Source organism: Ahaetulla prasina, chromosome 10 (assembly GCF_028640845.1).
Source record: "Ahaetulla prasina isolate Xishuangbanna chromosome 10, ASM2864084v1, whole genome shotgun sequence".
Classification (NCBI taxonomy): Eukaryota; Metazoa; Chordata; class Lepidosauria; order Squamata; family Colubridae; genus Ahaetulla; species Ahaetulla prasina.
This window is the reverse complement of record NC_080548.1, coordinates 13,208,586-13,231,313: the sequence shown is the minus strand read 5'-3', so window position 1 is coordinate 13,231,313 and position 22,728 is coordinate 13,208,586. Positions and strand designations below refer to the sequence as shown.

Genomic DNA, 22,728 nt, shown 5'->3' with positions numbered 1-22,728 from the left:
TCTCTCAAGAGTATATCCACTAGGGTAGGAGTAATATTGGTTTAGTCTGGCAAGATTCTGTCTATTGGATATAAGAAAATAAAGAACTGAACTTCGGCTGGAGTGTTCTACGTTGTTCTTGCATTGAGCCCGTCAGATTTTATTCTTGTTATGTTGGATCAGTCTGGAAAGACACATACACAACTTCCTTCTCAAACTAAAAATATAGTTCTATTCTATTGTTCTGTTCTGTTCTATTCTATTCTAAACCTTAGAAATAGAAATCCTTAAGTGACTTTGACTCAGTCACTCTATTCTCAAAAGCCTAGAATTACCTTCAGGTTTTGGAAAAGTGATTTGGAAGTTCTTATATGAAGCTCAGTTTTTTTGACATTATTTTATTGATTTTCACTTTTCACCTACAAGATAGCTTTGCAAACCTACAGTAGTTAGGCATGTTTCAGGAAATATTCAGTTTAAACAGCTGTAGAGAAATAGTTGAGACCTGGAGAACTCCTGGGTGTACCATATCCAAGGAAGTATGGTGTCCTCAGGGAAGTTTGAGAATAAGGACTGCCAGAGATCATATTTAGAAAGCAGAAGCTGACACTCATTTCCCCCTCCTTTTACTCAATTTTGAACATTTCTCTTATCTTTATGAACCTCTCTACAGATTTGGTTATTCAGCTTTAATTGAAATTGGTGCACTCAGCTTGAGCCTGTGTCTCAGTCTTTTCAGTGGTCTGCTTACAGGTTTGTATCACAAAACCACTTCACTCTCAGTAGAACATTACAAGTGTTTTATTGCAGGGGTCTCCAACCTTGGTCCCTTTAAGACTTGTGGACTTCAACTCCCAGAGTTCCTCAGACTCCTGTTTTATTGGGTCTGCGATTGTCCTCTAAGATTATCCAATTCTTAGGGGACAAATAACTCCTCTAAAACTTGTATTAAAATCTGAATTCAGTGAAGCTAACATAGATCAGATTCCCTCTGATAAAGGGACCTAGATTTCTTGGAAATTCAGTTTCCAAGGAAGTTTGTCAGATGTGGTGGCGGAGATTAAAACTACTCCCATCCTATACTGGTTACTGACTATCCAGCTGATGGATTTCTGGAACATTTTCACCACTCCTTACGATGGGGACAAGAAAGTCCGTTAGTTTAAAAAGTGGGATAGTTCATAAGCCTTACACACTGTAAGCCGCCCTGAGTCTTCGGAGAAGGGCGGGATATAAATGTAAATAAATAAATAAAATAAATAAAATAAATAAACCAAGTTTTGCACAACTGGACATTTGTGTAGAGAACCCAGCAAACATGGTTATTTTGTTTCAAATCCTGCCATATATTTACAGATCCTTATCCGTATTTTGGCAAAAATCATGTCTCTCAAAGGATATTCTAGAGTTTAAAAAATGGCTAGGGGGATATTGTGGCCCTATAGTCTGGTTTTGTTTAAATTCAATTAAAAGTAAATTACATATAATTATCTATGGTGTATTTTAATCATTTTCCATCCTGTTAACATGAGCAAATTTATATTGATGGCAACTTTTGGCAGGATCTGGGTGTCTCCATTGCTTATGGATTAGAAAACACTTTAGGGAAAAAAGAACTACAGTTCAGATTTGGATAAAGGGGAAACCAGATGAAGCCAGGGACACTTAGGTAGAATTAGATGGAAGTTAAAAGACCCAAAATGCAGTGATTTGGCTGGGTATCATTAACAGGGATAAACTATAGAAACTTTTTGCAGTTGTTCAGATTTTGAATGCAGGTCTGGTTTCAACTTATTTTTATAGGTCTCATTTTAACTTGCAAATTATGGAAAACACCTCCTGTAAGAAAGTACTTCGATGATCAAGTTTATTGGGAGGTAGGATTTTATTTTATAGTTTTGTGTCTTGTAGATTGGGATTCAGAAGGTCAGCTTTACATAAATACCTTATCCTTTTTTGTTTCTTGGCAGCAGGGTTATACTTCGCCAAATGTTTTAGGATAGGAGCTATTTTATTCATACATTGTTCTTCAACTAAAGCCAGGTGGCCACAGGTGCCACGCAGAGCCATATCTGTGAGCATGCGAGCGTTGCCCTAACTCAGCTCCAACACACGCTGACCAGCTGATTTTTGGGCCTTCCAGGCGCTCTGGAAGTCAGGAAATGGGCTATTTCCGGCCTCCTATGGGGGGGAGCCCATTCCCACCCTCCCCAGGCTCCAAGAAAGGCTCTAGAGCCTGTGAAGGGCGAAAAACGGGTCTGTCGGGCCCACTGTGCTATAAACTGGGGAGTGTGCGGTGTATGTCACACGCGCATGCATGGGGCACATTGAATTATGGCTGGCACACGAGGCCAAAAAGGTTAGCCATCACTGGTCAAGATCCAGTTCATCCAATGGACAGTGGTGTTTGGTTTTGGTTTAGTGTGTTATGCAGATTCAGTCAATAATCCTAGTCAAACCAACCATACAGATCATACTGAATGCTATCAGATTATCAAGTTCAGAACCAAATCTTTCTCATCAATGAATACATGAATATGTAATAAGAATATGTTACAACCACCCTACTCGCTTCTCACACTTTTAGCTCTCTAGAATCAGATCCCACATGAATGTAATTTGCCTGATTTTGTGTTAAATGTGTTGTGGAAACCTAGTAATTTTCATTTGTAAGCTACACTTATAGCTAAGCATGTGAATTCAGGAACTTTACTTAAGCAAGCAAGATTTGTACATATCTCACATTTCTGTAGAACGAACTCTCCACTCTGTATAAACCCATCCTAATTAGTTGCATTTAAGAGTGCATTACTGAGATAGAAAACAATAGTTTTTTAAAAGAATCTTTTTTTTTATATCTAGTTCCCCCACTTAGCTGTTGGATTCTGAACACCATTTTCAGGAGGGCAGCAAGTTACACAGCTAAGAGGCTTTCTCTCCGATGCCACAAGAATGCATGAAAAAGAGACTTACTTGCTTTATTAAATTTGCCAGAATATTTGGTAAGCATTTAGTATAAAATACTTGCTTGTAAGGCTACAATGAATATGCCAAGTGTTTCTTTTAAAAAATGTGTTTCTTTATATTCTAGGGGCTTTTAAACACTTAAATAATGTAAGTGAAAAGTGAAGATTAAATATTATATGTGAAACTGAGTCCAGTCATGCCATTCTCACTGTGTTTATATAAAGTGTTTTTCACAGTCATGGAGTTTGTGTATTACTCTAAGTCAGGGGTCTGCAAACTTGGCTCTTTTAAAACTTGTGGACTTCAACTCCCAGAAAAGCTGGCTGAGGAACTCTGGAAGTTGAAGTCCACAAGTCTTAAAAGAGCCAAGTTTGCAGACCCCTGCTCTAAGCTGTCATATGGTTTGGTTTAGCATCCTGTGTCAAGAGTGCTTTGATAAAAAAAAATAAAAATTAAACCAATGGACAAATCAAACTATTGATTCCTTTCCACAACTGAGAATTGACTTCCCTGCAAAGTCGGAAGGTTGCACAGGACATTTCTTATACAGCCTTCTGCAAATAGCACCTTCCAGACATGTTGGAAAACTACACTGTGCAGGGAAGACAGGGTGTGTATTTGAGGAAAAAGCTAGCCTTTCCATTATGGATATGCTTTTGCTAAAATTCAAAAACTTCGCAAAAAATTGCAAGAAGAAAGTCACGTTAGAAATACAATAAGAGTATATTTCTATTACATTTTATGCACATAAGTAATAACCTTCATATACAAGCATTCCACGTATACACTGTCAGTCAAGTATTTCACATTAAAAAAAAACCAGCACTTATACCCCCAAATAAAGGAACGGTAAAAGATACATTAATATTAAGGTATAACAAAAACATTCAGTAAGAGGACAGTAAAGAGTTCCTCTTCCATCTCAGCTTAATCACAGGCTACAATATTTAATGTCAAAAAGCCAAGAGTAGAAAAGTCTCAAATTGAAAGGAACAAAAATGTGTATCATGATTTTAAAATGTGGGCAGTTTTCTTTTTTGCTGATAGCAGAGCACTAATATTACAAAATGGCAATTAAAAATAGCAGGGGAGATGCTCCACGTCACTTATTGCCACAAATCCTCAGTGCGACCAAATTTAAACACCAGACCGCTGTTAGAAAGAAAGACAAATTATTAGATACATGGATGTCAGAACCCTCATATTAAAAAGAACAGAACAGGAAATATTTCCTTCAATCACAGATTAATATAGTTCCTGTCATTTCAATGGTTACTGTATTTTTCAGAGTATAAGACGCACTTTCCCCCCCCCCAAAAGACAGTGAAAATTTGGGTGCGTCTTATACACCGAATGTAGCCCCAGCCACCCACTGGCCCCCACCCTTTGGTCTCTGCCTCCCAGCAATTTGCCTCCTTGCAGCAAACAGCCAGTTTCAGTTTCAGCACAGCCTGATTAGCACAAGCAGCTAACTGTCAGTTGGCTCCTCCTGACCATCAGTTGTTTCAGGCAGCAGGGATTGCCGTTGCCTAGTGCTGCCTCTGCGCGCCCCATTTTCGGCCTCCGCTGTTTGCTGTTAAGAAGCAAATTGCTGGGAGGCAGAGGCGGATTTTTTCTTCTTCTGCTAATCAGGCTGTGCTGAAAATAAAACAGGCTGTTCCCAGCAAGGAGGCAAATTGCTGGGTGGCAGAGGCAGATTTTTTTTTCTTGTGCTAATCAGGCTGTGCTAAAATTGAAACTGAAACTGAAACAGGATGTTTGCTGCAAGGAGGCAAATTGCTGGGAGGCAGAGGCAGATTTTTTTTCTTGCTTTCCTCCCCAAAAAAGGTAGGTGCATCTTATAGTCCGGAACATCTTATACTCTGAAAAATAGGGTACTTTGACTGCTTTGCTGTGCCAGTATTAATATACTATTCATACTTTACAGAAATGTTTTTCAACCTCAGCATTTAAGATGTGTGAACTTCAACTTCCAGAATTCCCCAACCAGTGTGCTCAGTGGGGAATTCTGGGAGTTGAAGTCCAAGCATCTTAAAGATGATGAGATGGAGAAGCACTGCTTTGCAGGCAAATTAACTCCATAAAGGAATGTTCTGATTGCTGAAAAGGCAATCCAGAGTGGGAAGGAAATAAGAAAGGTCAAAAAAGAAGCCATGATAGTAAAAGTACATTACACAGATAAACTTTCCCCATTTTATGGCCTTCGTTGACTAGCAGAGATCCCCCCCCATCATTTCCCCCACAAAAGGAAATGTGATCCGAAAGTTTGCTTTTCCACCCTCAAGTGTATTGAACCCAAATTACAATGCCTGAATAGGCCCTACAGCCAAAAACACCCTTAGCATATTTAAAATCCATGTTAGTAAATGGCTAGTTTCATCCTGCCAATTCCTAAAGTGGTTTCTTCACTTTTGGCTTAATACCTTCTGGGAATAAGGCAAAAAATTGAACTAAGCCATAGGTCATTCACTGAACAAACAAACAACTTACGGCTTAGTCTGATTTGAAAGGCTAATAAGTGCAAGTTTCAGAGAGCTTGGTCCTTCTCCGATAATCAAGCTTAGTTTTGTTGGAATAGAAATGTAAAGAGGAAAAGGCCCTGAAATCAAAACTTTGCTGCTCAAATGGGACACAATCAAAGCTCAGTGTAAGGAAAGTGTGGAGCTTGCACTCTTTCTGGCACGCTCAGTCCAACTGCGTTTCTAAATGCTATCTATAGTGTCAATACTTTGCATTGTTTCTTTTTGTTATGGCTTACAGGTGTTTCACTATATAAAATATACCTGAAATATGGACATGCAACAGAGTTAGTAAAATAGCAAGTTTGGTATGTGCTTGTAAAAAAAGCTTATATTGTTGGCATAAATGTCTCTCTCATTTCCTCATTTTCAAAATCAAGCATCACCCCCAGTTCTTTGGACTAATAAGGATTTCTTAGGTATATAAGATACCCTTCTTTTGAAAACATCTCTAGATGCCTTTCTCTAAGAAAAGATAAAAGAGGAACAGTCTTGTCCTGAATCAGATTGAATATTATTTCAGATGGAGGATACAAGGGGTAACCTAAGCTCCCATTTTATTAATATAGCTTTGAATGAAAAGATGTTCTTAGTGTAACTTCAGAAAAACTTTATTTCATCAAGATTCTGCTGCTGGTTCTTGTTTTATATTATTATTTGATTTGTTTAGTTTGGCTTTTATACTTTTATTGGGTAAAGACTTATATTTACTGCCCTTCTTTGACATTACGATTTTAACTAAGGTGGTGGTAGCGTATCTCAATAAAAGGCACTCTATAAATACATTTTTATGATTACCGTATATACTCGAATATAAGCCGATCCGAGTATAAGCCGAGGTCCCCAATTTTACCCCAAAAAACTGGGGTAAACTGGGGACTCGAGTATAAGCCGAGGGTGGGAAATGAGGCAGCTACCGATCGGGGAAACCCTCCCTCCCTCAGCCGAGAAGGCTGGCGGCTCCCCCGCCCCGCCCTCTCACTGCACCGGCAGGGCTTCCCCGCGCTAATGCAAAAGCCCGCCAAGTTTGCGCCATCCGGTATAATGTGAAAAAAAGAAGAAAAAAAAAAACTCGAGTATAAGCTGTATATACTCGAGTATAAGCCGAGGGGACGTTTTTCAGCACAAAAAACGTGCTGAAAAACTCGGCTTATACTCGAGTATATACGGTAGTTATGTTGGCTCAGTAAGCATTTTATTTTAATTAGCATAAAAGAACGATGATATAAATATCCCAAATAAATCTTTTTTAAAGCATTCCAATTTTCAAAGTTTTATAGTAATGCTCCCACACATCAGTGCTAAAATTTATATCAGTAGCATAAACTGGTTAATTTTTACCACTGCCTCCAATCTTTTTTAACAACTACTTACACAGGGCTTCCAAAAATATCCAGGTTGATATAATATATATATAATAGATTACCACACTAGATAACTGATGAGCATAATAATGCACATAATAAATCCAAATAAAGAATGGAAAGCATTCTTACCCAAAGAAAATAAAAGCATTTTGAAAGAAGACTGCTATTCCTGGATAAACTGGTGGTTTGCCTTGTTTGTCTGTGGAAGAAAGAATTATTTTACCAGGTTCCTAAAGTTTATTATTAGCATCTTTCTCACACTTTTCATTTTCTCAATGCTAAAAGCATTAATAGATGGCTTCTGATGCTGCCATTTTTATCACAATCTGGCAAACAGTTTTTAGGAATGCATCTAACAGTTTTATTTAGGAATTTATTTAGTTGTAAAATACTGTTTACTTAGTTGCAAAATACTAATAATCTTTTTGCTAGCTTTTTAACTGGCACAATTAAAATATTGTTCAAGGCATTCTATTTCAAACTTCAGGAAGTAATTACACACTGAAAAACAAAACAGCAGATACGAGATGGAATATAAATAAACTTCCTCAAAGCAAATCTCATTCTGCTAAGGAAGATAACTCTGTAAATATGCCTACAATCACATTCTAAAGAATATATTTCTTATATACAATAGTTTCTACAAAGAAAGTTAAGGATGAGCTTTCACAAGTCAGGATTCTCTGAAGCCATGTTCATATAACATATTAAAGCACAATATGATTTGTGTATATTTAAAACCCAGCCCATTGCGACTTAAGCTATAAATATATTAGATTTCGTGTCTGTGAGAACACAGCTTAAAAATTTTAAAGAAAAAGGCAGTAATATTGAGCTTCCAGGAAAGAACTATCTTTATATAAGAGAAGAGCTTTATAAAAAGGTAAAGGTTCCCCTTGCACATATGCGCTAGTCGTTCCCGACTCTAGGGGGCGGTGCTCATCTCCATTTCAAAGCTGAAGAGCAGGCACTGTCTGAAGACGTCTCCATGGTCACATGGCTGGCATGACTAAACGCCAAAGGCGCATGGAACACTGTTACCTTCCCACCAAAGCTGGTCCCTATTTTTCTACTTGGCATTTTTTACATGCTTTTGAACTGCTAGCTTGGCAGAAGCTGGGACAAGTATTGGGAGCTCACCCCGTTATGCAGCACTAGGGATTCGAACCTCTGAACTGCTGACCTTTCGATTGACAAGCTCAGTATCTTAGCCACTAAGGCACCACATTCTATCAAAAGCTTCATACAATGCCATGATTTCTCATTTCCAATGGAATTTTAGAAGAGCTTCACACAGAGAAAAAAAATACGGTCCTTTTCCAGAGAAGACTACAATTTCAATAATATTTCTTACCATTGATAACATAGCCTCCAAAGAGAATCCACATTGATGCAATCAGGGATCCAAATGCCAACATAAAACCGATGAACAGCCAGATGCGAGCACCTTAATGTACACAAAGATAGCCTCATTTATTTTCAAAATAAGTAAGTTCAACATTCATGACACAAACAGATTTCCGTGCTTGAATGATAACACCTGTGGGCTGTTAGGAATTTTCTATGCTCAAAACCGTAAAAAATTATTTCCCCAATGTACAAACATAGTACATTATGTTTTCATTATGACATCCCTTTAGGAAAAGAAGCTTTTTTCACTGCATCTCCTTAAAAGCAAATTTTGAGAGATTTTGAAAATTTTGAATAATTGGGCTAGGAAGATCTATCTCCAATCCTCTGCATAATCGAAATAGCCATGTAAAGATAGAGATAGCCTAAGAGTTAATTATTGGAATTCATTTTAAAAACAATCATTCTCCCAGAAGCAGACGGAACAGAACCACAGTCTAAATCAATTAGCATGGCATATAAACAGGAGAATTGGGCCTGAAAATAAAATGGCAGATACATTATTTTAAAATGTAACTGAATTTTCTCCACAAAACTAGGGGTATGATACCCCAGCTTGCTAAATGAACAGAATAAAGGAAAATTATTATTTCTCATCCATGACAAAAAAATGAATTTGTAAATAGATGGGAAAGAGGCTGTCGGCATTTTTTTTTTTAAAAAAAAGCTTTCTTTCCATTGTGATATAAATAAGAGAAAAAATATGTTTACCTGTTTGCCCAAGACACCCTTCACTGTAACTGTCCCCACGCACCTGACCGTTGGAGACGGCATTGATCCTACACAAACAAGACAGAATAGAATTTGGCAGGAGCATTGAGAATTCAGCAACTGATGACATATTGAAGTGTCTGAAATGTTCGTTAACTTTGCATTATATTGTTGCCTTTCTTGCAGTAACAGCAGAATTATTGGTAGTACCATCTAGCATTTTCATGACACAAGTCAGCCTTCAGGCACTTCTGAGCTTAATTTTTCACTACCGTGTTTCCCCAAAAATAAGACAGGGTCTTATTTTCTTTTGAACCTCGAAATAAGGGCTTGGTGTTATTATTTCGGGGGAGCAGGAGGCCCTGGGCGGCCTGTGCAGTCACAGTCGGGAGTCCGGCAGAGGGAGGTTCCCTTTGTGCGCCGCCATCAAGCCCCTCCCCTCCCGCAGGGAGTGTGTGTAGAATGTGAGCGGCCTGAAGGCACCAAGCTGCGAGCATGCCTGTCCCCACCCCCTGCTCACGTACCTCCCAGGCCTCACTACATCGATGTGGGCAAAGCCAGTGAGCACCAGGTCCTTGAGGAGCTCGTAGCCAATGCTGCCAGCACCCACCACCAGCACCTGTGCGGAAGCCACGGCCTGGGCCAGCTCTCCCTGCAGGGTCCAGCTCCAGCCATCACCATAGAGTGGGAAGCACACTCTCAGAGCGGCTGCTGCTCTGGATCGGGTTTGAAAGCCACAGAGGCAGAATTTGGGGGAGAGAAAGAAAGACTTCAGCCAGGGCAGCGGCAACTCTGGGAGTGTGCTTCCCACTCTTTGGTAATGGTAGCTTTCCCCCCTGCTCCTCTCATGCATATATATTTTTTTTCTTATTTCCTCCCCAAAAACTAAGGTGCATCTTATACTCCGGTGCGTCTTATACTCCAAAACATACGGTAGATGTTGAATATCAGGCATTAGATTTGAACATATATTTCAACACAAATTCTAAAGAACTATTTTTAACATTGGGATGGAAATGTTACCTACATTAGGAATGCAACTGTAGCTATAACTCCACAAGCATGGTATGAATGGTTGAACTCTGCTGAACCTGGATATTTGACAGCTGCATCTATTATAATCCACCACCCTGTAAAAAACTGAACACATTTCCATTATCAGCATCATCAACACAATGCTTATCTTTTTTCATTACTTTCACAGACATTAAAATAACAATATTCCAGAGGCAATGAGAAAAGATTACAATAAACACGGACACTTTGTTGGCCCCAAGAAACAATATTTTTATAGAAGAATATTAAAAGATAAGCTGCATTCTAAATTTACAGAATTAGATCAATACATTTCAAGGTGGATTTATGGATTATTTCATATTATGCATGTAAAATATTCATAACAATAAACGTTTTTATATCACCTAGTCATTTAGTTTAGTTTGCTTTATTGATTAGCTCTTGGTCATATCAAAATGCAGAGTTCCAGATGTAACATAAGGCATGTTAATATATAAATTAAACATACATACCAGCACACCAGCTGCGATAGAAGCTATTGTATTTCGTTTTTCTCCCCAGTCAACACACTCGGAGCATCTAACATTTTCAAGGAACCCAGACATATTTCAATCCTCTGAAAAACCTAGGTGAGAAAATGAATGTAATCTTTTTTCTCTAGTTTTGTTTTAAATGCATCATTCTTTTTTAATGTGCTAACTGTTTCAAAGTGTTAGAATCCAAGATGCGTATAAAAATGTGAGAGATATCTTAGGCATATATGAAGTGCACATACACAGAGATCCAGAGGTGCTAAAACACATATCTCAGCTGTGCTCTGTCTCCAGATGCATATGATTATAAAATATGCTGTTATGCAAATGTTTACCATCAGCAAACTGCTTTTTTAAAAACAAAAACAGATGATCACACAATTGAAAATATCCCACTTACAACTTCCTTTACTGGACAGATTTTCAGCAAACTCAGGATAGAAACTCTTCCACCCAAAAAAATGTGCAAATACGGTAGTTATTCACATGCTCTTCAGATCACTTCTGCTTAATACAGTGGAAGTTTTCTCAAATGAACCCAAAGTTTGGCCTTCATATCAACAAAAAGGCTACATTTCAACAAACACAAAACTCTAATAACAACAAGAGTTCGGCTTTTCACACATTCTTTTACAAGGAAAGGTCAGTACCCCAGTTGGTGAACATTATTCACAGATCAAAAATGAATTGCCCCAAATGGATCACAATCAAGTCTACTGAAATAGTCTGACTGTTCTACTGAAAAATCTATGGAGATTCTCGGTCATCCAGTCATGGTTGCCCCAAAGGTGCTTTTCCAAAAGGCAACTGAAGAAGCTTCTTGGATGAGAAGCAAAACGACTTCAAGGAAAAACCAAGTCCAATTGCCTTTTGAAAAAAGCATCTTTGAGTTCTACTGAAATAGTTCTTTACTTTTCTATACTGGTTTTATTGTGTCGATAAAATATTCCCATTTCCTACTTTTGGAAGAAACGTGTTTCTCCATTTCTCATCCAGGGAAATATATTCTGCCTTTTTAATATTTCCTAAAATATTTCATTCTTCTAGGAGAGGGGTGGGTGCTAACTTCCTACACTACCATAAGAAAAGCACCACTCAAAATATCATGTTGGATTTATCCCCAAAAGCACACTCTTTTAATTCAATTAACCATTAAACAGACTAAGCGCGTGCTTAGGGCACCAGGCCCCAAAGGGGGCACCACAAAGTTGACTAAGAAGAAAAAAAACCCAACCCAATGAAGATTTGTAAAAAATAAATAAAAACTGATAAAACTAAATTAAAACATTTTGTGCTTAGGGCACCAGTGAGCCTTAATCTGCCATTGAATTAACCCACTGTTCTCTAGGTCCACACAACAGACATCATTATAAACCTGCCAGCCACATCTTAGTGTAGTTTTTGTATGCCAGGCCAACTCAATAAATAATAAATCAAATCCCCTTACTAAAATCAATCACGATTACATATACCTGGAAATCCCAGTTACTGAACCCCTAAAAATTTCCACACTCTTTGGGATTGCACAACACGCGGGGGTGGGTGGGTGTCTCCAATCTTGGCCACTTTCAAGACTTGTGGACTTCAACTCCCAGAATTCCTCAGCCAGCAAAGCAACTTTAAGACTTGTGGACTTCAACTCCCAGAATTCCTCAGCCAGCTTTGCCTCAGCCATTGGGCAAAGCTGTCTGAGGAATTCTGGGAGTTGAAGTCCACAAGTCTTAAAGTGGTCAAGATTGGAGACCCCCTGCACAACAGGATACACCGATGTTTTTGTAATCTAATCACGTTTACAATCACGTCAACTCCCAGAATTCCCCAGTCAGCCATTGGGCCGAAGCCGTTTGGATCTACGCGGCAGCCCCAAGCGGATTCGTTCAGTCCCCCGAGATAGGCGGATGGTGAGAGCGAAGGAGCGCGGCCCTACGAACCCTCAGGCCCTGCTTCCGGAGGTGGGGGGGGGAAATCGCTCTGGAGACCCGAGGCTTCCCATGCCGGTCAGCTTTAAGACCAGGCTGCGACCCTCTCGGGCACGTTCAGACTCTTGGCTGGAGGCCGAGGGAGTCCCCCCACTCCTCACTTACCGCCCCTCGAGCGCCTTGGGAAGGTAGCCGGCGCGCGCTCAGCTGACTGCGGGCGTCGCCAGCGCTAACCCCGCCTTCCCCCTCAGATAAACAAAAGCGGGGCCGGCTCAAAGGACCCGTATGCTTGAAAGGCCGCAATCCGGGATGTCTCGCTTTGCGCAAGCGCTAACTCGGCTCGGCCTTGCTCGTACGTGCGCAGGCGTTCTCGAGCTCCCCGCTAGCGCTAGGGCTTTGGGGCTGCGCATGCGCCCCCGGGCGGCGGGGGGGATCTATTTGGCAGCCAGCAGCAGGCTGCGCAGGCGCTCTGTGTCGGAGTCGTTTGGTGGTGTCTTTATGTTTTGAATTTTTAAAAAAATCGAAACAACTATGCTGTTATGTCAAGGTCAAATCCAGCGTGGGTGCCAAAACTGGCATTTTTAAAAGAAGTGGCAATTGCCTTCACGAATGTTTTTTATGTTTTAAGAATGACGCCGTAACAAAGGCAAGGTGGAGAGTGTAATTTATGAGAATGTTTCTGAAAGATTCCCGATTTCTAACTCCACGGGGCGAACTCCCTAAGGCAGGGGCCTCCAAGCTTGGTAACTTTAAGACTTGTGGACTTCAACTCCCAGAATTCCTCAGCCAGCTTTACTTGAAGACTTGTGTACTGCAACTCCCAGAATTCCTCAGCCAGCTTTACTTGAAGACTTGTGGACTGCAACTCCCAGAATTCCTCAGCCAGCTTTACTTGAAGACTTGTGGACTGCAACTCCCAGAATTCCTCAGCCAGCTAACGGGGGCGCGCGCTTTACCCGCGGTCTTCCCTAGGCTATTCTGGAAGCTTCTGTTTCCCTCACTCGGGAGTCGGATGCTCGAAGGAGATGGTTGTGTTGGCGGTGGCTGCTACTAACGGGGAGCCAACTGAGCGCGCTTTTTTCCCCCGGTTTTCTCCTCAGGAGTCTTGAGCTGCAGCCGGCTTTTTAAAAAACCTTTTTAATCGTTGGCGTGAGGAATTCGGAGTGGTTTTTTTTTCCAGGCGTTTCCTCGCCTCGGCTTTTTTTTTTTTTTTGCTCTAATGGCAGTGACTGACGTCTTCCCCTCAGGGACCTCCGCGGAGCCGGTAAGTGATTTTTCGGCTTTCTTTTTTTAAAAAAACTTATTGAATCTTTGCCTGAAAACGTCACGCGCTCTATAGATTTGCTCGGCACTCTATCTACAATGCCAACTTTTCGCACATTGCCGGTAACATCTCCCCTAGGAAATTCTGCCTCCGTTCCTTCCCCAATTTCATACTGTGCCCGTGTAGAATTTAGTGGGGTGTCTGGCCCTCTTCTCCCCTCTTTCCCCTTCCTTTCCCTTCTCTTTCCTTCTCTTCTCTTCCCTTCCCTTCCTTTCCCTTCTCTTTCCTTCTCTTCCCTTTTCTTCCCTTCCCTTCCCTTCCCTTCCTTTCCCTTCTCTTTCCTTCTCTTCCTTTCCATTCTCTTCTCTTTCCTTCTCTTCCCTTTTCTTCCTTTCCCTTCTCTTTCCTTCTCTTCCCTTTTCTTCCTTTCCATTCTCTTCCCTTCCCTTCCCTTCTCTTTCCTTCTCTTTCCTTTTCTTCCTTTCCATTCTCTTCCCTTCCTTCTTCCTTCTCTTCCTTCTCTTCCTTCCTTTCCCTTCTCTTTCCTTCTCTTCCTTTTCTTCCCTTCCCTTCCCTTCCTTTCCCTTCTCTTTCCTTCTCTTTCCTTTTCTTCCTTTCCATTCTCTTCCCTTCCCTTCCCTTCCTTTCCCTTCTCTTTCCTTCTCTTCCCTTCCTTTCCCTTCTCTTTCCTTCTCTTCCCTTCCTTTCCCTTCTCTTTCCTTCTCTTCCCTTCCTTTCCCTTCTCTTTCCTTCTCTTTCCTTTTCTTCCTTTCCATTCTCTTCCCTTCCCTTCCTTTCCCTTCTCTTTCCTTCTCTTTCCTTTTCTTCCTTTCCATTCTCTTCCCTTCCCTTCCTTTCCCTTCTCTTTCCTTCTCTTTCCTTTTCTTCCTTTCCATTCTCTTCCCTTCCCTTCCTTTCCCTTCTCTTTCCTTCTCTTCCCTTCCTTTCCCTTCTCTTTCCTTCTCTTTCCTTTTCTTCCTTTCCATTCTCTTCCCTTCCCTTCCTTTCCCTTCTCTTTCCTTCTCTTCCCTTTTCTTCCTTTCCATTCTCTTTCCTTCTCTTCCCTTCCTTTCCCTTCTCTTTCCTTCTCTTTCCTTTCCCTTCTCTTCCTTCTCTTCCCTTCCTTTCCCTTCTCTTTCCTTCCTTCCCTTCTCTTTCCTTTTCTTCCTTTCCATTCTCTTCCCTTCCCTTCCTTTCCCTTCTCTTCCCTTCCTTTCCCTTCTCTTTCCTTCTCTTTCCTTTTCTTCCTTTCCATTCTCTTCCCTTCCCTTCCTTTCCCTTCTCTTTCCTTCTCTTCCCTTCCTTTCCCTTCTCTTTCCTTCTCTTTCCTTTTCTTCCTTTCCATTCTCTTCCCTTCCCTTCTCTTTCCTTTTCTTCCTTTCCATTCTCTTCCCTTCCCTTCCTTTCCTTTTCTTCCTTTCCCTTCTCTTTCCTTCCCTTCTCTTTCCTTTTCTTCCTTTCCATTCTCTTCCCTTCCCTTCCTTTCCCTTCTCTTTCCTTCTCTTCCCTTCCTTTCCCTTCTCTTTCCTTCTCTTTCCTTTTCTTCCTTTCCATTCTCTTCCCTTCCCTTCCTTTCCCTTCTCTTTCCTTCTCTTTCCTTTTCTTCCTTTCCATTCTCTTCCCTTCCCTTCCTTTCCCTTCTCTTTCCTTCTCTTCCCTTCCTTTCCCTTCTCTTTCCTTCTCTTTCCTTTTCTTCCTTTCCATTCTCTTCCCTTCCCTTCTCTTTCCTTTTCTTCCTTTCCCTTCTCTTTCCTTCCCTTCTCTTTCCTTTTCTTCCTTTCCCTTCTCTTCCCTTCCCTTCTCTTTCCTTTTCTTCCTTTCCATTCTCTTCCTTCCTTCCTTTCCTTTTCTTCCTTTCCCTTCTCTTTCCTTCCTTCTCTTTCCTTTTCTTCCTTTCCATTCTCTTCCTTTCCCTTTCCTTTCCTTCCTTTCCTTCCCTTCCTTCCTTTCCTTCTCTTTCCTTCTCTTTCCTTTTCTTCCTTTCCATTCTCTTCCTTCCTTCTCTTTCCTTTTCTTCCTTTCCATTCTCTTCCTTCCTTCCTTTCCTTTTCTTCCTTTCCTTCTCTTCCCTTCTCTTTCCTTTTCTTCCTTTCCATTCTCTTCCTTTCCCTTTCCTTTCCTTCCTTTCCTTCCCTTCCTTCCTTTCCCTTCTCTTTCCTTCTCTTTCCTTTTCTTCCTTTCCATTCTCTTCCCTTCCCTTCTCTTTCCTTTTCTTCCTTTCCTTTCTCATTCCCTTCCCTTCCTTTCCTTTTCTTCCTTTCCCTTCTCTTTCCTTCCCTTCTCTTTCCTTTTCTTCCTTTCCATTCTCTTCCTCCCTTCCTTTCCCTTCTCTTTCCTTCTCTTCCCTTCCTTTCCCTTCTCTTTCCTTCTCTTTCCTTTTCTTCCCTTCTCTTCCTTCCCTTCTCTTTCCTTTTCTTCCTTTCCATTCTCTTCCTTCCTTCCTTTCCCTTCTCTTTCCTTCTCTTCCTTCCTTTCCCTTCTTTCCTTCTCTTTCCTTTTCTTCCTTTCCATTCTCTTCCATTCTCTTCCCTTCTCTTTCCTTTTCTTCCTTTCCATTCTCTTCCCTTCCCTTCCTTTCCTTTTCTTCCTTTCCCTTCTCTTTCCTTCCCTTCTCTTTCCTTTTCTTCCTTTCCATTCTCTTCCTTCCTTCCTTTCCTTCTCTTTCCTTCTCTTCCTTCCTTTCCCTTCTCTTTCCTTCTCTTTCCTTTTCTTCCTTTCCATTCTCTTCCTTCCTTTCCCTTCTCTTCCTTCCTTTCCTTCTCTTTCCTTCTCTTTCCTTTTCTTCCTTTCCATTCTCTTCCTTCCTTCCTTTCCTTCTCTTCCCTTCCTTTCCCTTCTCTTTCCTTCCCTTCTCTTCCCTTTTCTTCCTTTCCATTCTCTTCCCTTCCCTTCCCTTCCCTTCTCTTTCCTTTTCTTCCTTTCCATTCTCTTCCCTTCCCTTCCTTTCCCTTCTCTTTCCTTCTCTTCCCTTTTCCCTTCTCTTTCTTTGAAAAGAAGGTTGTGGAAGACCTAAAAAGAAAAGAAGAGAAATATTGTCCTATTTTGACGTAGTATTCACTCTGCTCGAAGGCTTCGTTCACGCAACCTTAACCCTGATTTAACCGCACGCCCCTTCTCCACCCCCTTGGTGGAGGGAGGTCTCGGGTTTCCACCTCCCTCGAAGAAGCTGCAGGGCGCGGGAATACAGGGCGCGACTTTCCGGGGGAGGGTGGGTGGGAGCATTAAGGTGATTGTGTCGAAATACCGAAGAGAGCTTCACCCCTTAGTTATTCTCTATTGTTGTTTATGGCAAGGTGGGTGGGTGAGGTAAGCTTGCCCTGTTTTGCCAGCCTTGTCCGTAATAAAAATCGGCCGAAGCTTCTCGAGGTGTGTAGAAATCTCTTTATTAGGTTTTTTTTTTCCCTTCGTTAAAAATCTGCCCGCAAAGTCCACCCTTTTCGGGTCGCCCTTGATTTGTTTCGTAAAAATCCTTCTGCGATCGTCAGTGGCCGCAAAATTCAGTTCGGTTCTGAAATTTTTATTTGGAAATCCTGCATCGAAGCCTTTTTTCTTAAAAAATAAGTGCAGATTTATAAAGTTTATACAAAAATTGTACCGAATCTCTGCTGCTATCAGGTTTTAATGGGCAAATTACAGATTTTTTTTGCCCTTTATTTGTAGTTCAATAAATGTCTTAATTTCTTCCTATCTTTACTTTGTTGTAATCCTTTCATGAAGGAGTGATTACGTTTGTAACTGCAGTTTACCCGGTTTTTTAAAATTCTGGTCTTGGTCTTTTTTCCCTAATGTGTTTGTTTAAAATCATAACCAAAAGCATTGAGTACATTTACAATAGAATAGAATAGAACTTTTTATTGGCCAAGTGTGATTGGACATCCAAGGAATTTGTCTTTGGTGCATGCTCTCAGTGTACATAAAAGAAAAGATACTTTCATCAAGAATCATAAGGTGCAACACTTAATAATAGTCATAGGACACAAATAAGCAATCGGGAACCAATCTATAACCAAACAATAACCAAAGGTTGGGTTAGGTAAAGTATTGCTAATCTGTGAGCAATAAGGAGAGAGAAATTGTTAAATTCTAATGACTCAGCACTCTGTAAGATGCACCTTAACACAGGGAAATTAAGAACCATCTAGCCAAAAGTTTTAATATATGAAATTTTGTGCTGATTGGGATTGCATATCACTAGTGGCTGCTTTGTGGTTCAATGTTGTGCAAAGACAGAGTGATTAACATGGCTTGGTATACTGTGCGAATTTTGGTAGCCTTTTAATTTGATGATTTAGTTAAAATGAATATTGCAGGTGGATGATAGATGAATTGGCTGAACACAACTGATTTCTCTCCCCCCCCCCCATGTACTGTTTATAATAACTCAAGGTGTGCTTGAATGCTTACACTGTCAGTGCGATTTTACAGTGCATTTCATTGCAAACTACAATAAACTGTACTATGAAATAAATCTCAGTGTGATGTTACTAGGAAAAATACAGATGTTTTTGCATTAAGAAGAGGCTAATCTATGGTAGTTATAAATTTGATTGAGAATCTTAAAACTCTTTTACAGGAGTCTTCACCAAATCAATGGAAGTTGCAAGGAGAAAGAGATTTCTGTGGCACTTAATGGTAATTTCAACAATGAATTGGTTTATGTTGAGTTAATGCTTTATAGCTAGGATATTTGTAGTTGTCTGAAATTCTGAGATAAGATGAAAAGAGCAGGGTACAATCTTTCTAAATATGCATCAGATTTATTAAAAATGATGAAAGTGAAAATAAGGAAAGAAGCAGATGTATAGAAGGAAAGACTTAGAGTTGTGTTTATAGCAGGATGGACTCCATAGCAATGATGTATGTTGCTAAAATGGGTATTATGTAACAGCTGCATTTTGACTAAGTGCAGATAGACTCTTAATCTTTATGGGTATATTGTTACAAGAATTCTAATGCTGTTGTTTTGTGTTAGTACTAGTGAAACAGGTGTCTGAGTAAATTGCGTAGGCTTGTTTCCTAAATACTTGATTATTGCTAGGATTTGAATAAAATTGGAAAATAGTTCTAGTGAAGTTTATAAAATGGAATATGAAATAAGGCAGTTCAGAAAGACATAAGTAGTAGAAGAAATGTAAGTTTACGAGGTTGAGGTTTTCTAAAACATTTTTTTTCCAATCTAAAGTAGTTGGGACTGGACAGCAGGCAGCAGAAGGGACATGTTCTAAAATCTCTAAAAAGCAGAAAGTGAGCAAGACTACATGAGATGACAGGATTCATGGATGACTTGACTCTGAGCTCACTTAAAAGGAGATTTCAATCTTGTTCAAGGAGCAGCTGTAGCAGGCGATCCTCCTCAGTATCTTCTTGTGATTACAGATCTTACAGTTCAAGTTCTAGTTCAAGTATTTCATCTTCCTCCACAAGCTGAAGTAGATCAAGGAGCAGATCAAGATCACATGCTAAAAGGATTTGTTCTTGAAGAGTCAGAGAATACTAGAGATCTTATTCCAGGAATCATTCAAGATCATATAATTACAGATACCGAGAAAGATCCCATCTTAGATATTACAGAAAATGTCCTTGCTCATGTCCAATATAACAATCAGAGCAGATCTCCTATTAGACCATACTATCACAGGTCTTATTCCAGAAGTAAAGCAAGAAGCCGAGGATACTATGGGTTTGGAAGAACTGTATGCCCTGAAGCTTATAGAAGATGAAGAAACTGCTCCAGAACAAGATCTCGCAGTAGAACCCTCTTTGCTTGACAGAAAAAGGTATGGGGGGGGAGGATCTTGGGTTGTCAAAGTATTCTAAAATTATTTGGAAAATTCTTTGTCCAGATTTGAAAATGGAAATATTTGAAGCATCTTACAGTTTATCTTATAAATAATGGCAAATCTTGGAAAAAAGGAATAAATACATTGGATGCCTTGTAATTGAGTGAATGATGTTAGAATGATGTTAGATATCTGCCTTCAAATTACAGTGCAATTGTTGAATTATTGACTGGTTTTGAAGTCATTGCATTGCATTTATGAAAGAAATAATAGAGTACTAAATTAAAGCTGATGAGGGAATGTTAGTGCCTTTTCTATTCTATTTTAGTAAGTTTGGGGGCCGGGGCAAAACTGATCTCTGAATGAAAAATTTGTGTATTTTAAACAAATGCATTCTTTTTATAGAAAAGAGAGCTACTTGAAATGGCAAAAGCTAATGCAGCTAAAACCTTTGGGAAAGAAATCGTGCTGCCAGCCAGTTTAATAATGGATTCCAGAACCAATGAAAATGGAAATCAAAAAAAAGAGAACTTAGATTTTAAGGTAAATATAAAATATATTTTCAAATAATGAAACTTTTGTAAGAGTATCTTGAAAAAATATTACATTATTTCATAATTAGAAAATAAACTTTTTGAAAACTGAGTTGTGAAATTTGTTAACAAATTCTGGTTACCAAATATTAACTGCTATGTAATCTAGAAATCATCCAACTTCTGATTTTTTTAAAAAATAATCCTATTAATAAAACTTTTTTAAAAAAATCCTTCCATTTTTTCTTGTTAACCCAGTCAAACTATATCAAATGGTTTTTAAACTTTAAACAGAATATACAGTAGTACCTGTCAAATTGTCATGGAACAAATTGTTTCCAGAAATCCATTATCCAAACACACAACACATTTTACATGCTTTATTTCTGTCTTAGAGAAATCATAAATATGATCTGCAGCTGTGATGAAGAAAGTCTTGGTAATTGATTATGGGCTTTAGTTCTGACTCATGGGAGGGGTTCAAATTAGTTTGAAATGATTGGAAAACGTTTATATAAAATTGAACAAATTAAGAATCAAAACTTTAATAAGCAGTGATGTTAGGTGGTATTAAAATACTATACATGTTCTATTCCAGGTATTAAAAGACAGGCTAGAAACTGCCTATTTAAAAATATTGTCTCAATTCTTTAATACAAAATAACAAAATGTAATTCTTAATGAAATGTGACCTTTCCATTAATCCATTTTACAAAAAAATTAAAATTTAGGAATGGGTATCAATCTTGAGCTAAATGTACTGAAAATAGCAAAGAACATAATTTGCAGCCACTTGTCTACACTTGCTTCTTAATACCAATTACTTTTATTGGAAGCCTGATAGAAGTATTTTCAGATTAATAATTGTAATGTTTATGTGTTAATCAAGAGACTAGACCAGACCGTTTGCTGAATTATTTAGGTGGCATTAACAAATGTAAATCTTCTGTAGCAGGCAAACAGAAGAGGAAAAAGGAATTGACATGACATCAGTGATGAGGGGCATTACTCTTAATCCTAATGTAAATTCGTTTGTCTGAAAGCAAGGAACTGATTAGCGATTTTAGTGTAGGATTGTTTTACAATTCTATACAGCTCTCTTCAAAAACCCAGCCCAATTAAATTTTTGGAGAGTTATTCCCAAGTTATCATGCAAGGAATTGTCACATTCCAACCACTTGTTTGGAATGGAGCAAGGTCTCCTGCTTGAGCAGGGGTTGGACTAGAAGACCTCCAAGGTCCCTTCCAACTCTTTTGTTGGTATCCTGTCACCCTTAATTCAAAACCATGCAAAGTATATTTCTATAGGAGAAACTTCATTCCTTCATGACTATTATGAATATTAGGAAAAGCAAAGTACTTAATAAGTTCATATGGCATTGATTTTGTGAGTTTGCATTTAGTTCATGTAATTTCTGTGAAATTCAGTACTTTTATACATCCTTAGGAAGAATTGTAGTTTTAGGATACTGTAGGAATATGCCTAAAATCCCACCATTTTATTATGGTACCTGTAAGAATAAACATATTTGCTTGAACAAATAATAACTGACTTGTTCTGCCAATAATGACTCATAAATCCTGACATTCTAATTTTCTATTTTTCAGAATATTATGCCAAGGCCACTGGCCCTAAAATCAACGAGTCTGCTTCCTAAAAATCTGGTAGTATCCTCAACAAGAGAAGAGAAAAAGGGCTCTGTTGACCAGTGGATTCCTGTTAAGAATGAGGAAAATATCCTGTTTCATAATTTTTTACCTAAAAGTCCAAAATATCTCATTTTTGAGATTTAAATGTAGGTTACCTCATTTGAAACTAGTATTTGTTTTCAGATAGAAAATGGAACAAATACAGGTAGGATTTTTTTCTGTAAATTTTGCTTTTTGACTGAAATGGATTATGTCACAAACAGGAACATTTTACTGATAGGATTTAGTGTGTAATATTGTAACAGAACAAATGAAGGTTTCTTCATTTTATAATTTTAAGCAGTGATTTATGGCTCCTGTTGCTTATTTTCTCCAATTTTCATAAAAAACTGTAATAATAAAGAATTTCAAATAAACTTTGAATATTTTGTGGAAGTCTACTGCTTTTATTCAAAGGAACAAGTCGTGAAAATAGCTATTTTATAGACTTTTGAGAGTTTTGTTTAAGAACTGCAAGGCCTAAAAGGAGGAAGGTAACCCTGAACAACAGCCAATTGTTGGGGAAAGTGTGCCACCACTAACCCAGGCACAATTGACCATTTGGTCACGTCCAACACCTGATGTAGCATAATAAAACTGGCTCAATTATGGCATATTTTGGTGAAACAGTTTGTTATAAAAGGTATCCTTGGGTTACAATGGTAAGTTGACTGGAATTGTCAATACTAAATGACACAGTCAAAGCATGATATCACACAAATGCATCACTTAGCGACAGCAGTCCCAATTGCTGCTGTAACCTGAGGACTGCAAGGGTCATTAAGTGGGAAGAGTTGAGTACCAAGTAAGGGTCATGAGGGGATGGAAAAGTGCTATGGGTGGGCCTTGGGAAACAGGTTAGCTAGTAAGGGTAGCAGGTGGAGTGGGGGAATAGGACACCGGAGATCCCTGAACAAGCAGTCGTATGTTGAGGACTACTTGTATAAACAATATTACACATGCTTCTAAATATAAATATTATTTAGGGAGCTTTCTGTCCCAGCCTCTTTTTCTGTATAAAGTTTTACACGTCCATCTGA

General features: G+C 39.2%; 3 protein-coding genes across 5 annotated transcripts in view; 2 read left to right on the top strand and 1 right to left on the bottom strand.

The window, feature by feature from the left end:
- The window catches only part of LOC131204853 (RH-like protein), a 41,787-nt gene extending 38,281 nt beyond the window's left edge, over positions 1–3,506 (top strand). For both annotated transcript variants that reach the window (XM_058196476.1, XM_058196475.1), the window contains exons 10-12: positions 653–732; positions 1,783–1,856; positions 2,842–3,506. In XM_058196476.1, coding sequence (XP_058052459.1) covers positions 653–732; positions 1,783–1,856; positions 2,842–2,868 — 181 coding nt within the window. In that variant the 3' untranslated portion in view covers positions 2,869–3,506. The remainder of the gene's footprint in view (positions 1–652; positions 733–1,782; positions 1,857–2,841) is intronic.
- Positions 3,507–3,650: 144 nt separating this feature from the next.
- Positions 3,651–12,742, bottom strand: TMEM50A (transmembrane protein 50A). 2 transcript variants are annotated; one of them, XM_058196479.1, is made up of 7 exons: positions 12,588–12,741; positions 10,483–10,595; positions 9,981–10,093; positions 8,954–9,021; positions 8,187–8,279; positions 6,962–7,031; positions 3,651–4,098 (listed from the first exon to the last, which is right to left on the bottom strand). In XM_058196479.1, the coding sequence occupies exons 2-7, from the start codon at positions 10,573–10,575 to the stop codon at positions 4,053–4,055; spliced, it is 483 nt and encodes a 160-aa protein (XP_058052462.1). In that variant the 5' UTR covers positions 10,576–10,595; positions 12,588–12,741; the 3' UTR covers positions 3,651–4,052. The 2 variants fall into 2 exon arrangements, with proteins under 2 accessions (XP_058052462.1, XP_058052463.1); XM_058196480.1 differs by lacking the exon at positions 6,962–7,031 and having other exon boundaries at positions 12,588–12,742.
- On the top strand, positions 12,732–22,258 carry RSRP1 (arginine and serine rich protein 1). The gene is given in 8 exon segments (XM_058195912.1): positions 12,732–12,774; positions 17,016–17,052; positions 18,260–18,318; positions 18,872–18,944; positions 18,946–19,278; positions 19,280–19,463; positions 19,872–20,009; positions 21,608–22,258. Coding segments are annotated over 8 exon segments (1,053 nt in total). The 3' UTR covers positions 21,794–22,258.
- The last annotated feature ends 470 nt before the right edge of the window (positions 22,259–22,728 follow it).

Bases quoted from the DNA above. Each gene is read 5' to 3' on its own strand.
- TMEM50A (XM_058196479.1), bottom strand. From the start codon at position 10,575: ATGTCTGGGTTCCTTGAAAATGTTAGATGCTCCGAGTGTGTTGACTGG. The intron at 10,094-10,482 runs GTATGTATGTTT...AAATGTGTTCAG, and splicing joins CTATCGCAGCTGGTGTGCTG to TTTTTTACAGGGTGGTGGAT. The intron at 4,099-6,961 runs GTAAGAATGCTT...TCTTTCTAACAG, and splicing joins AATGCTTTTATTTTCTTTGG to CGGTCTGGTGTTTAAATTTG.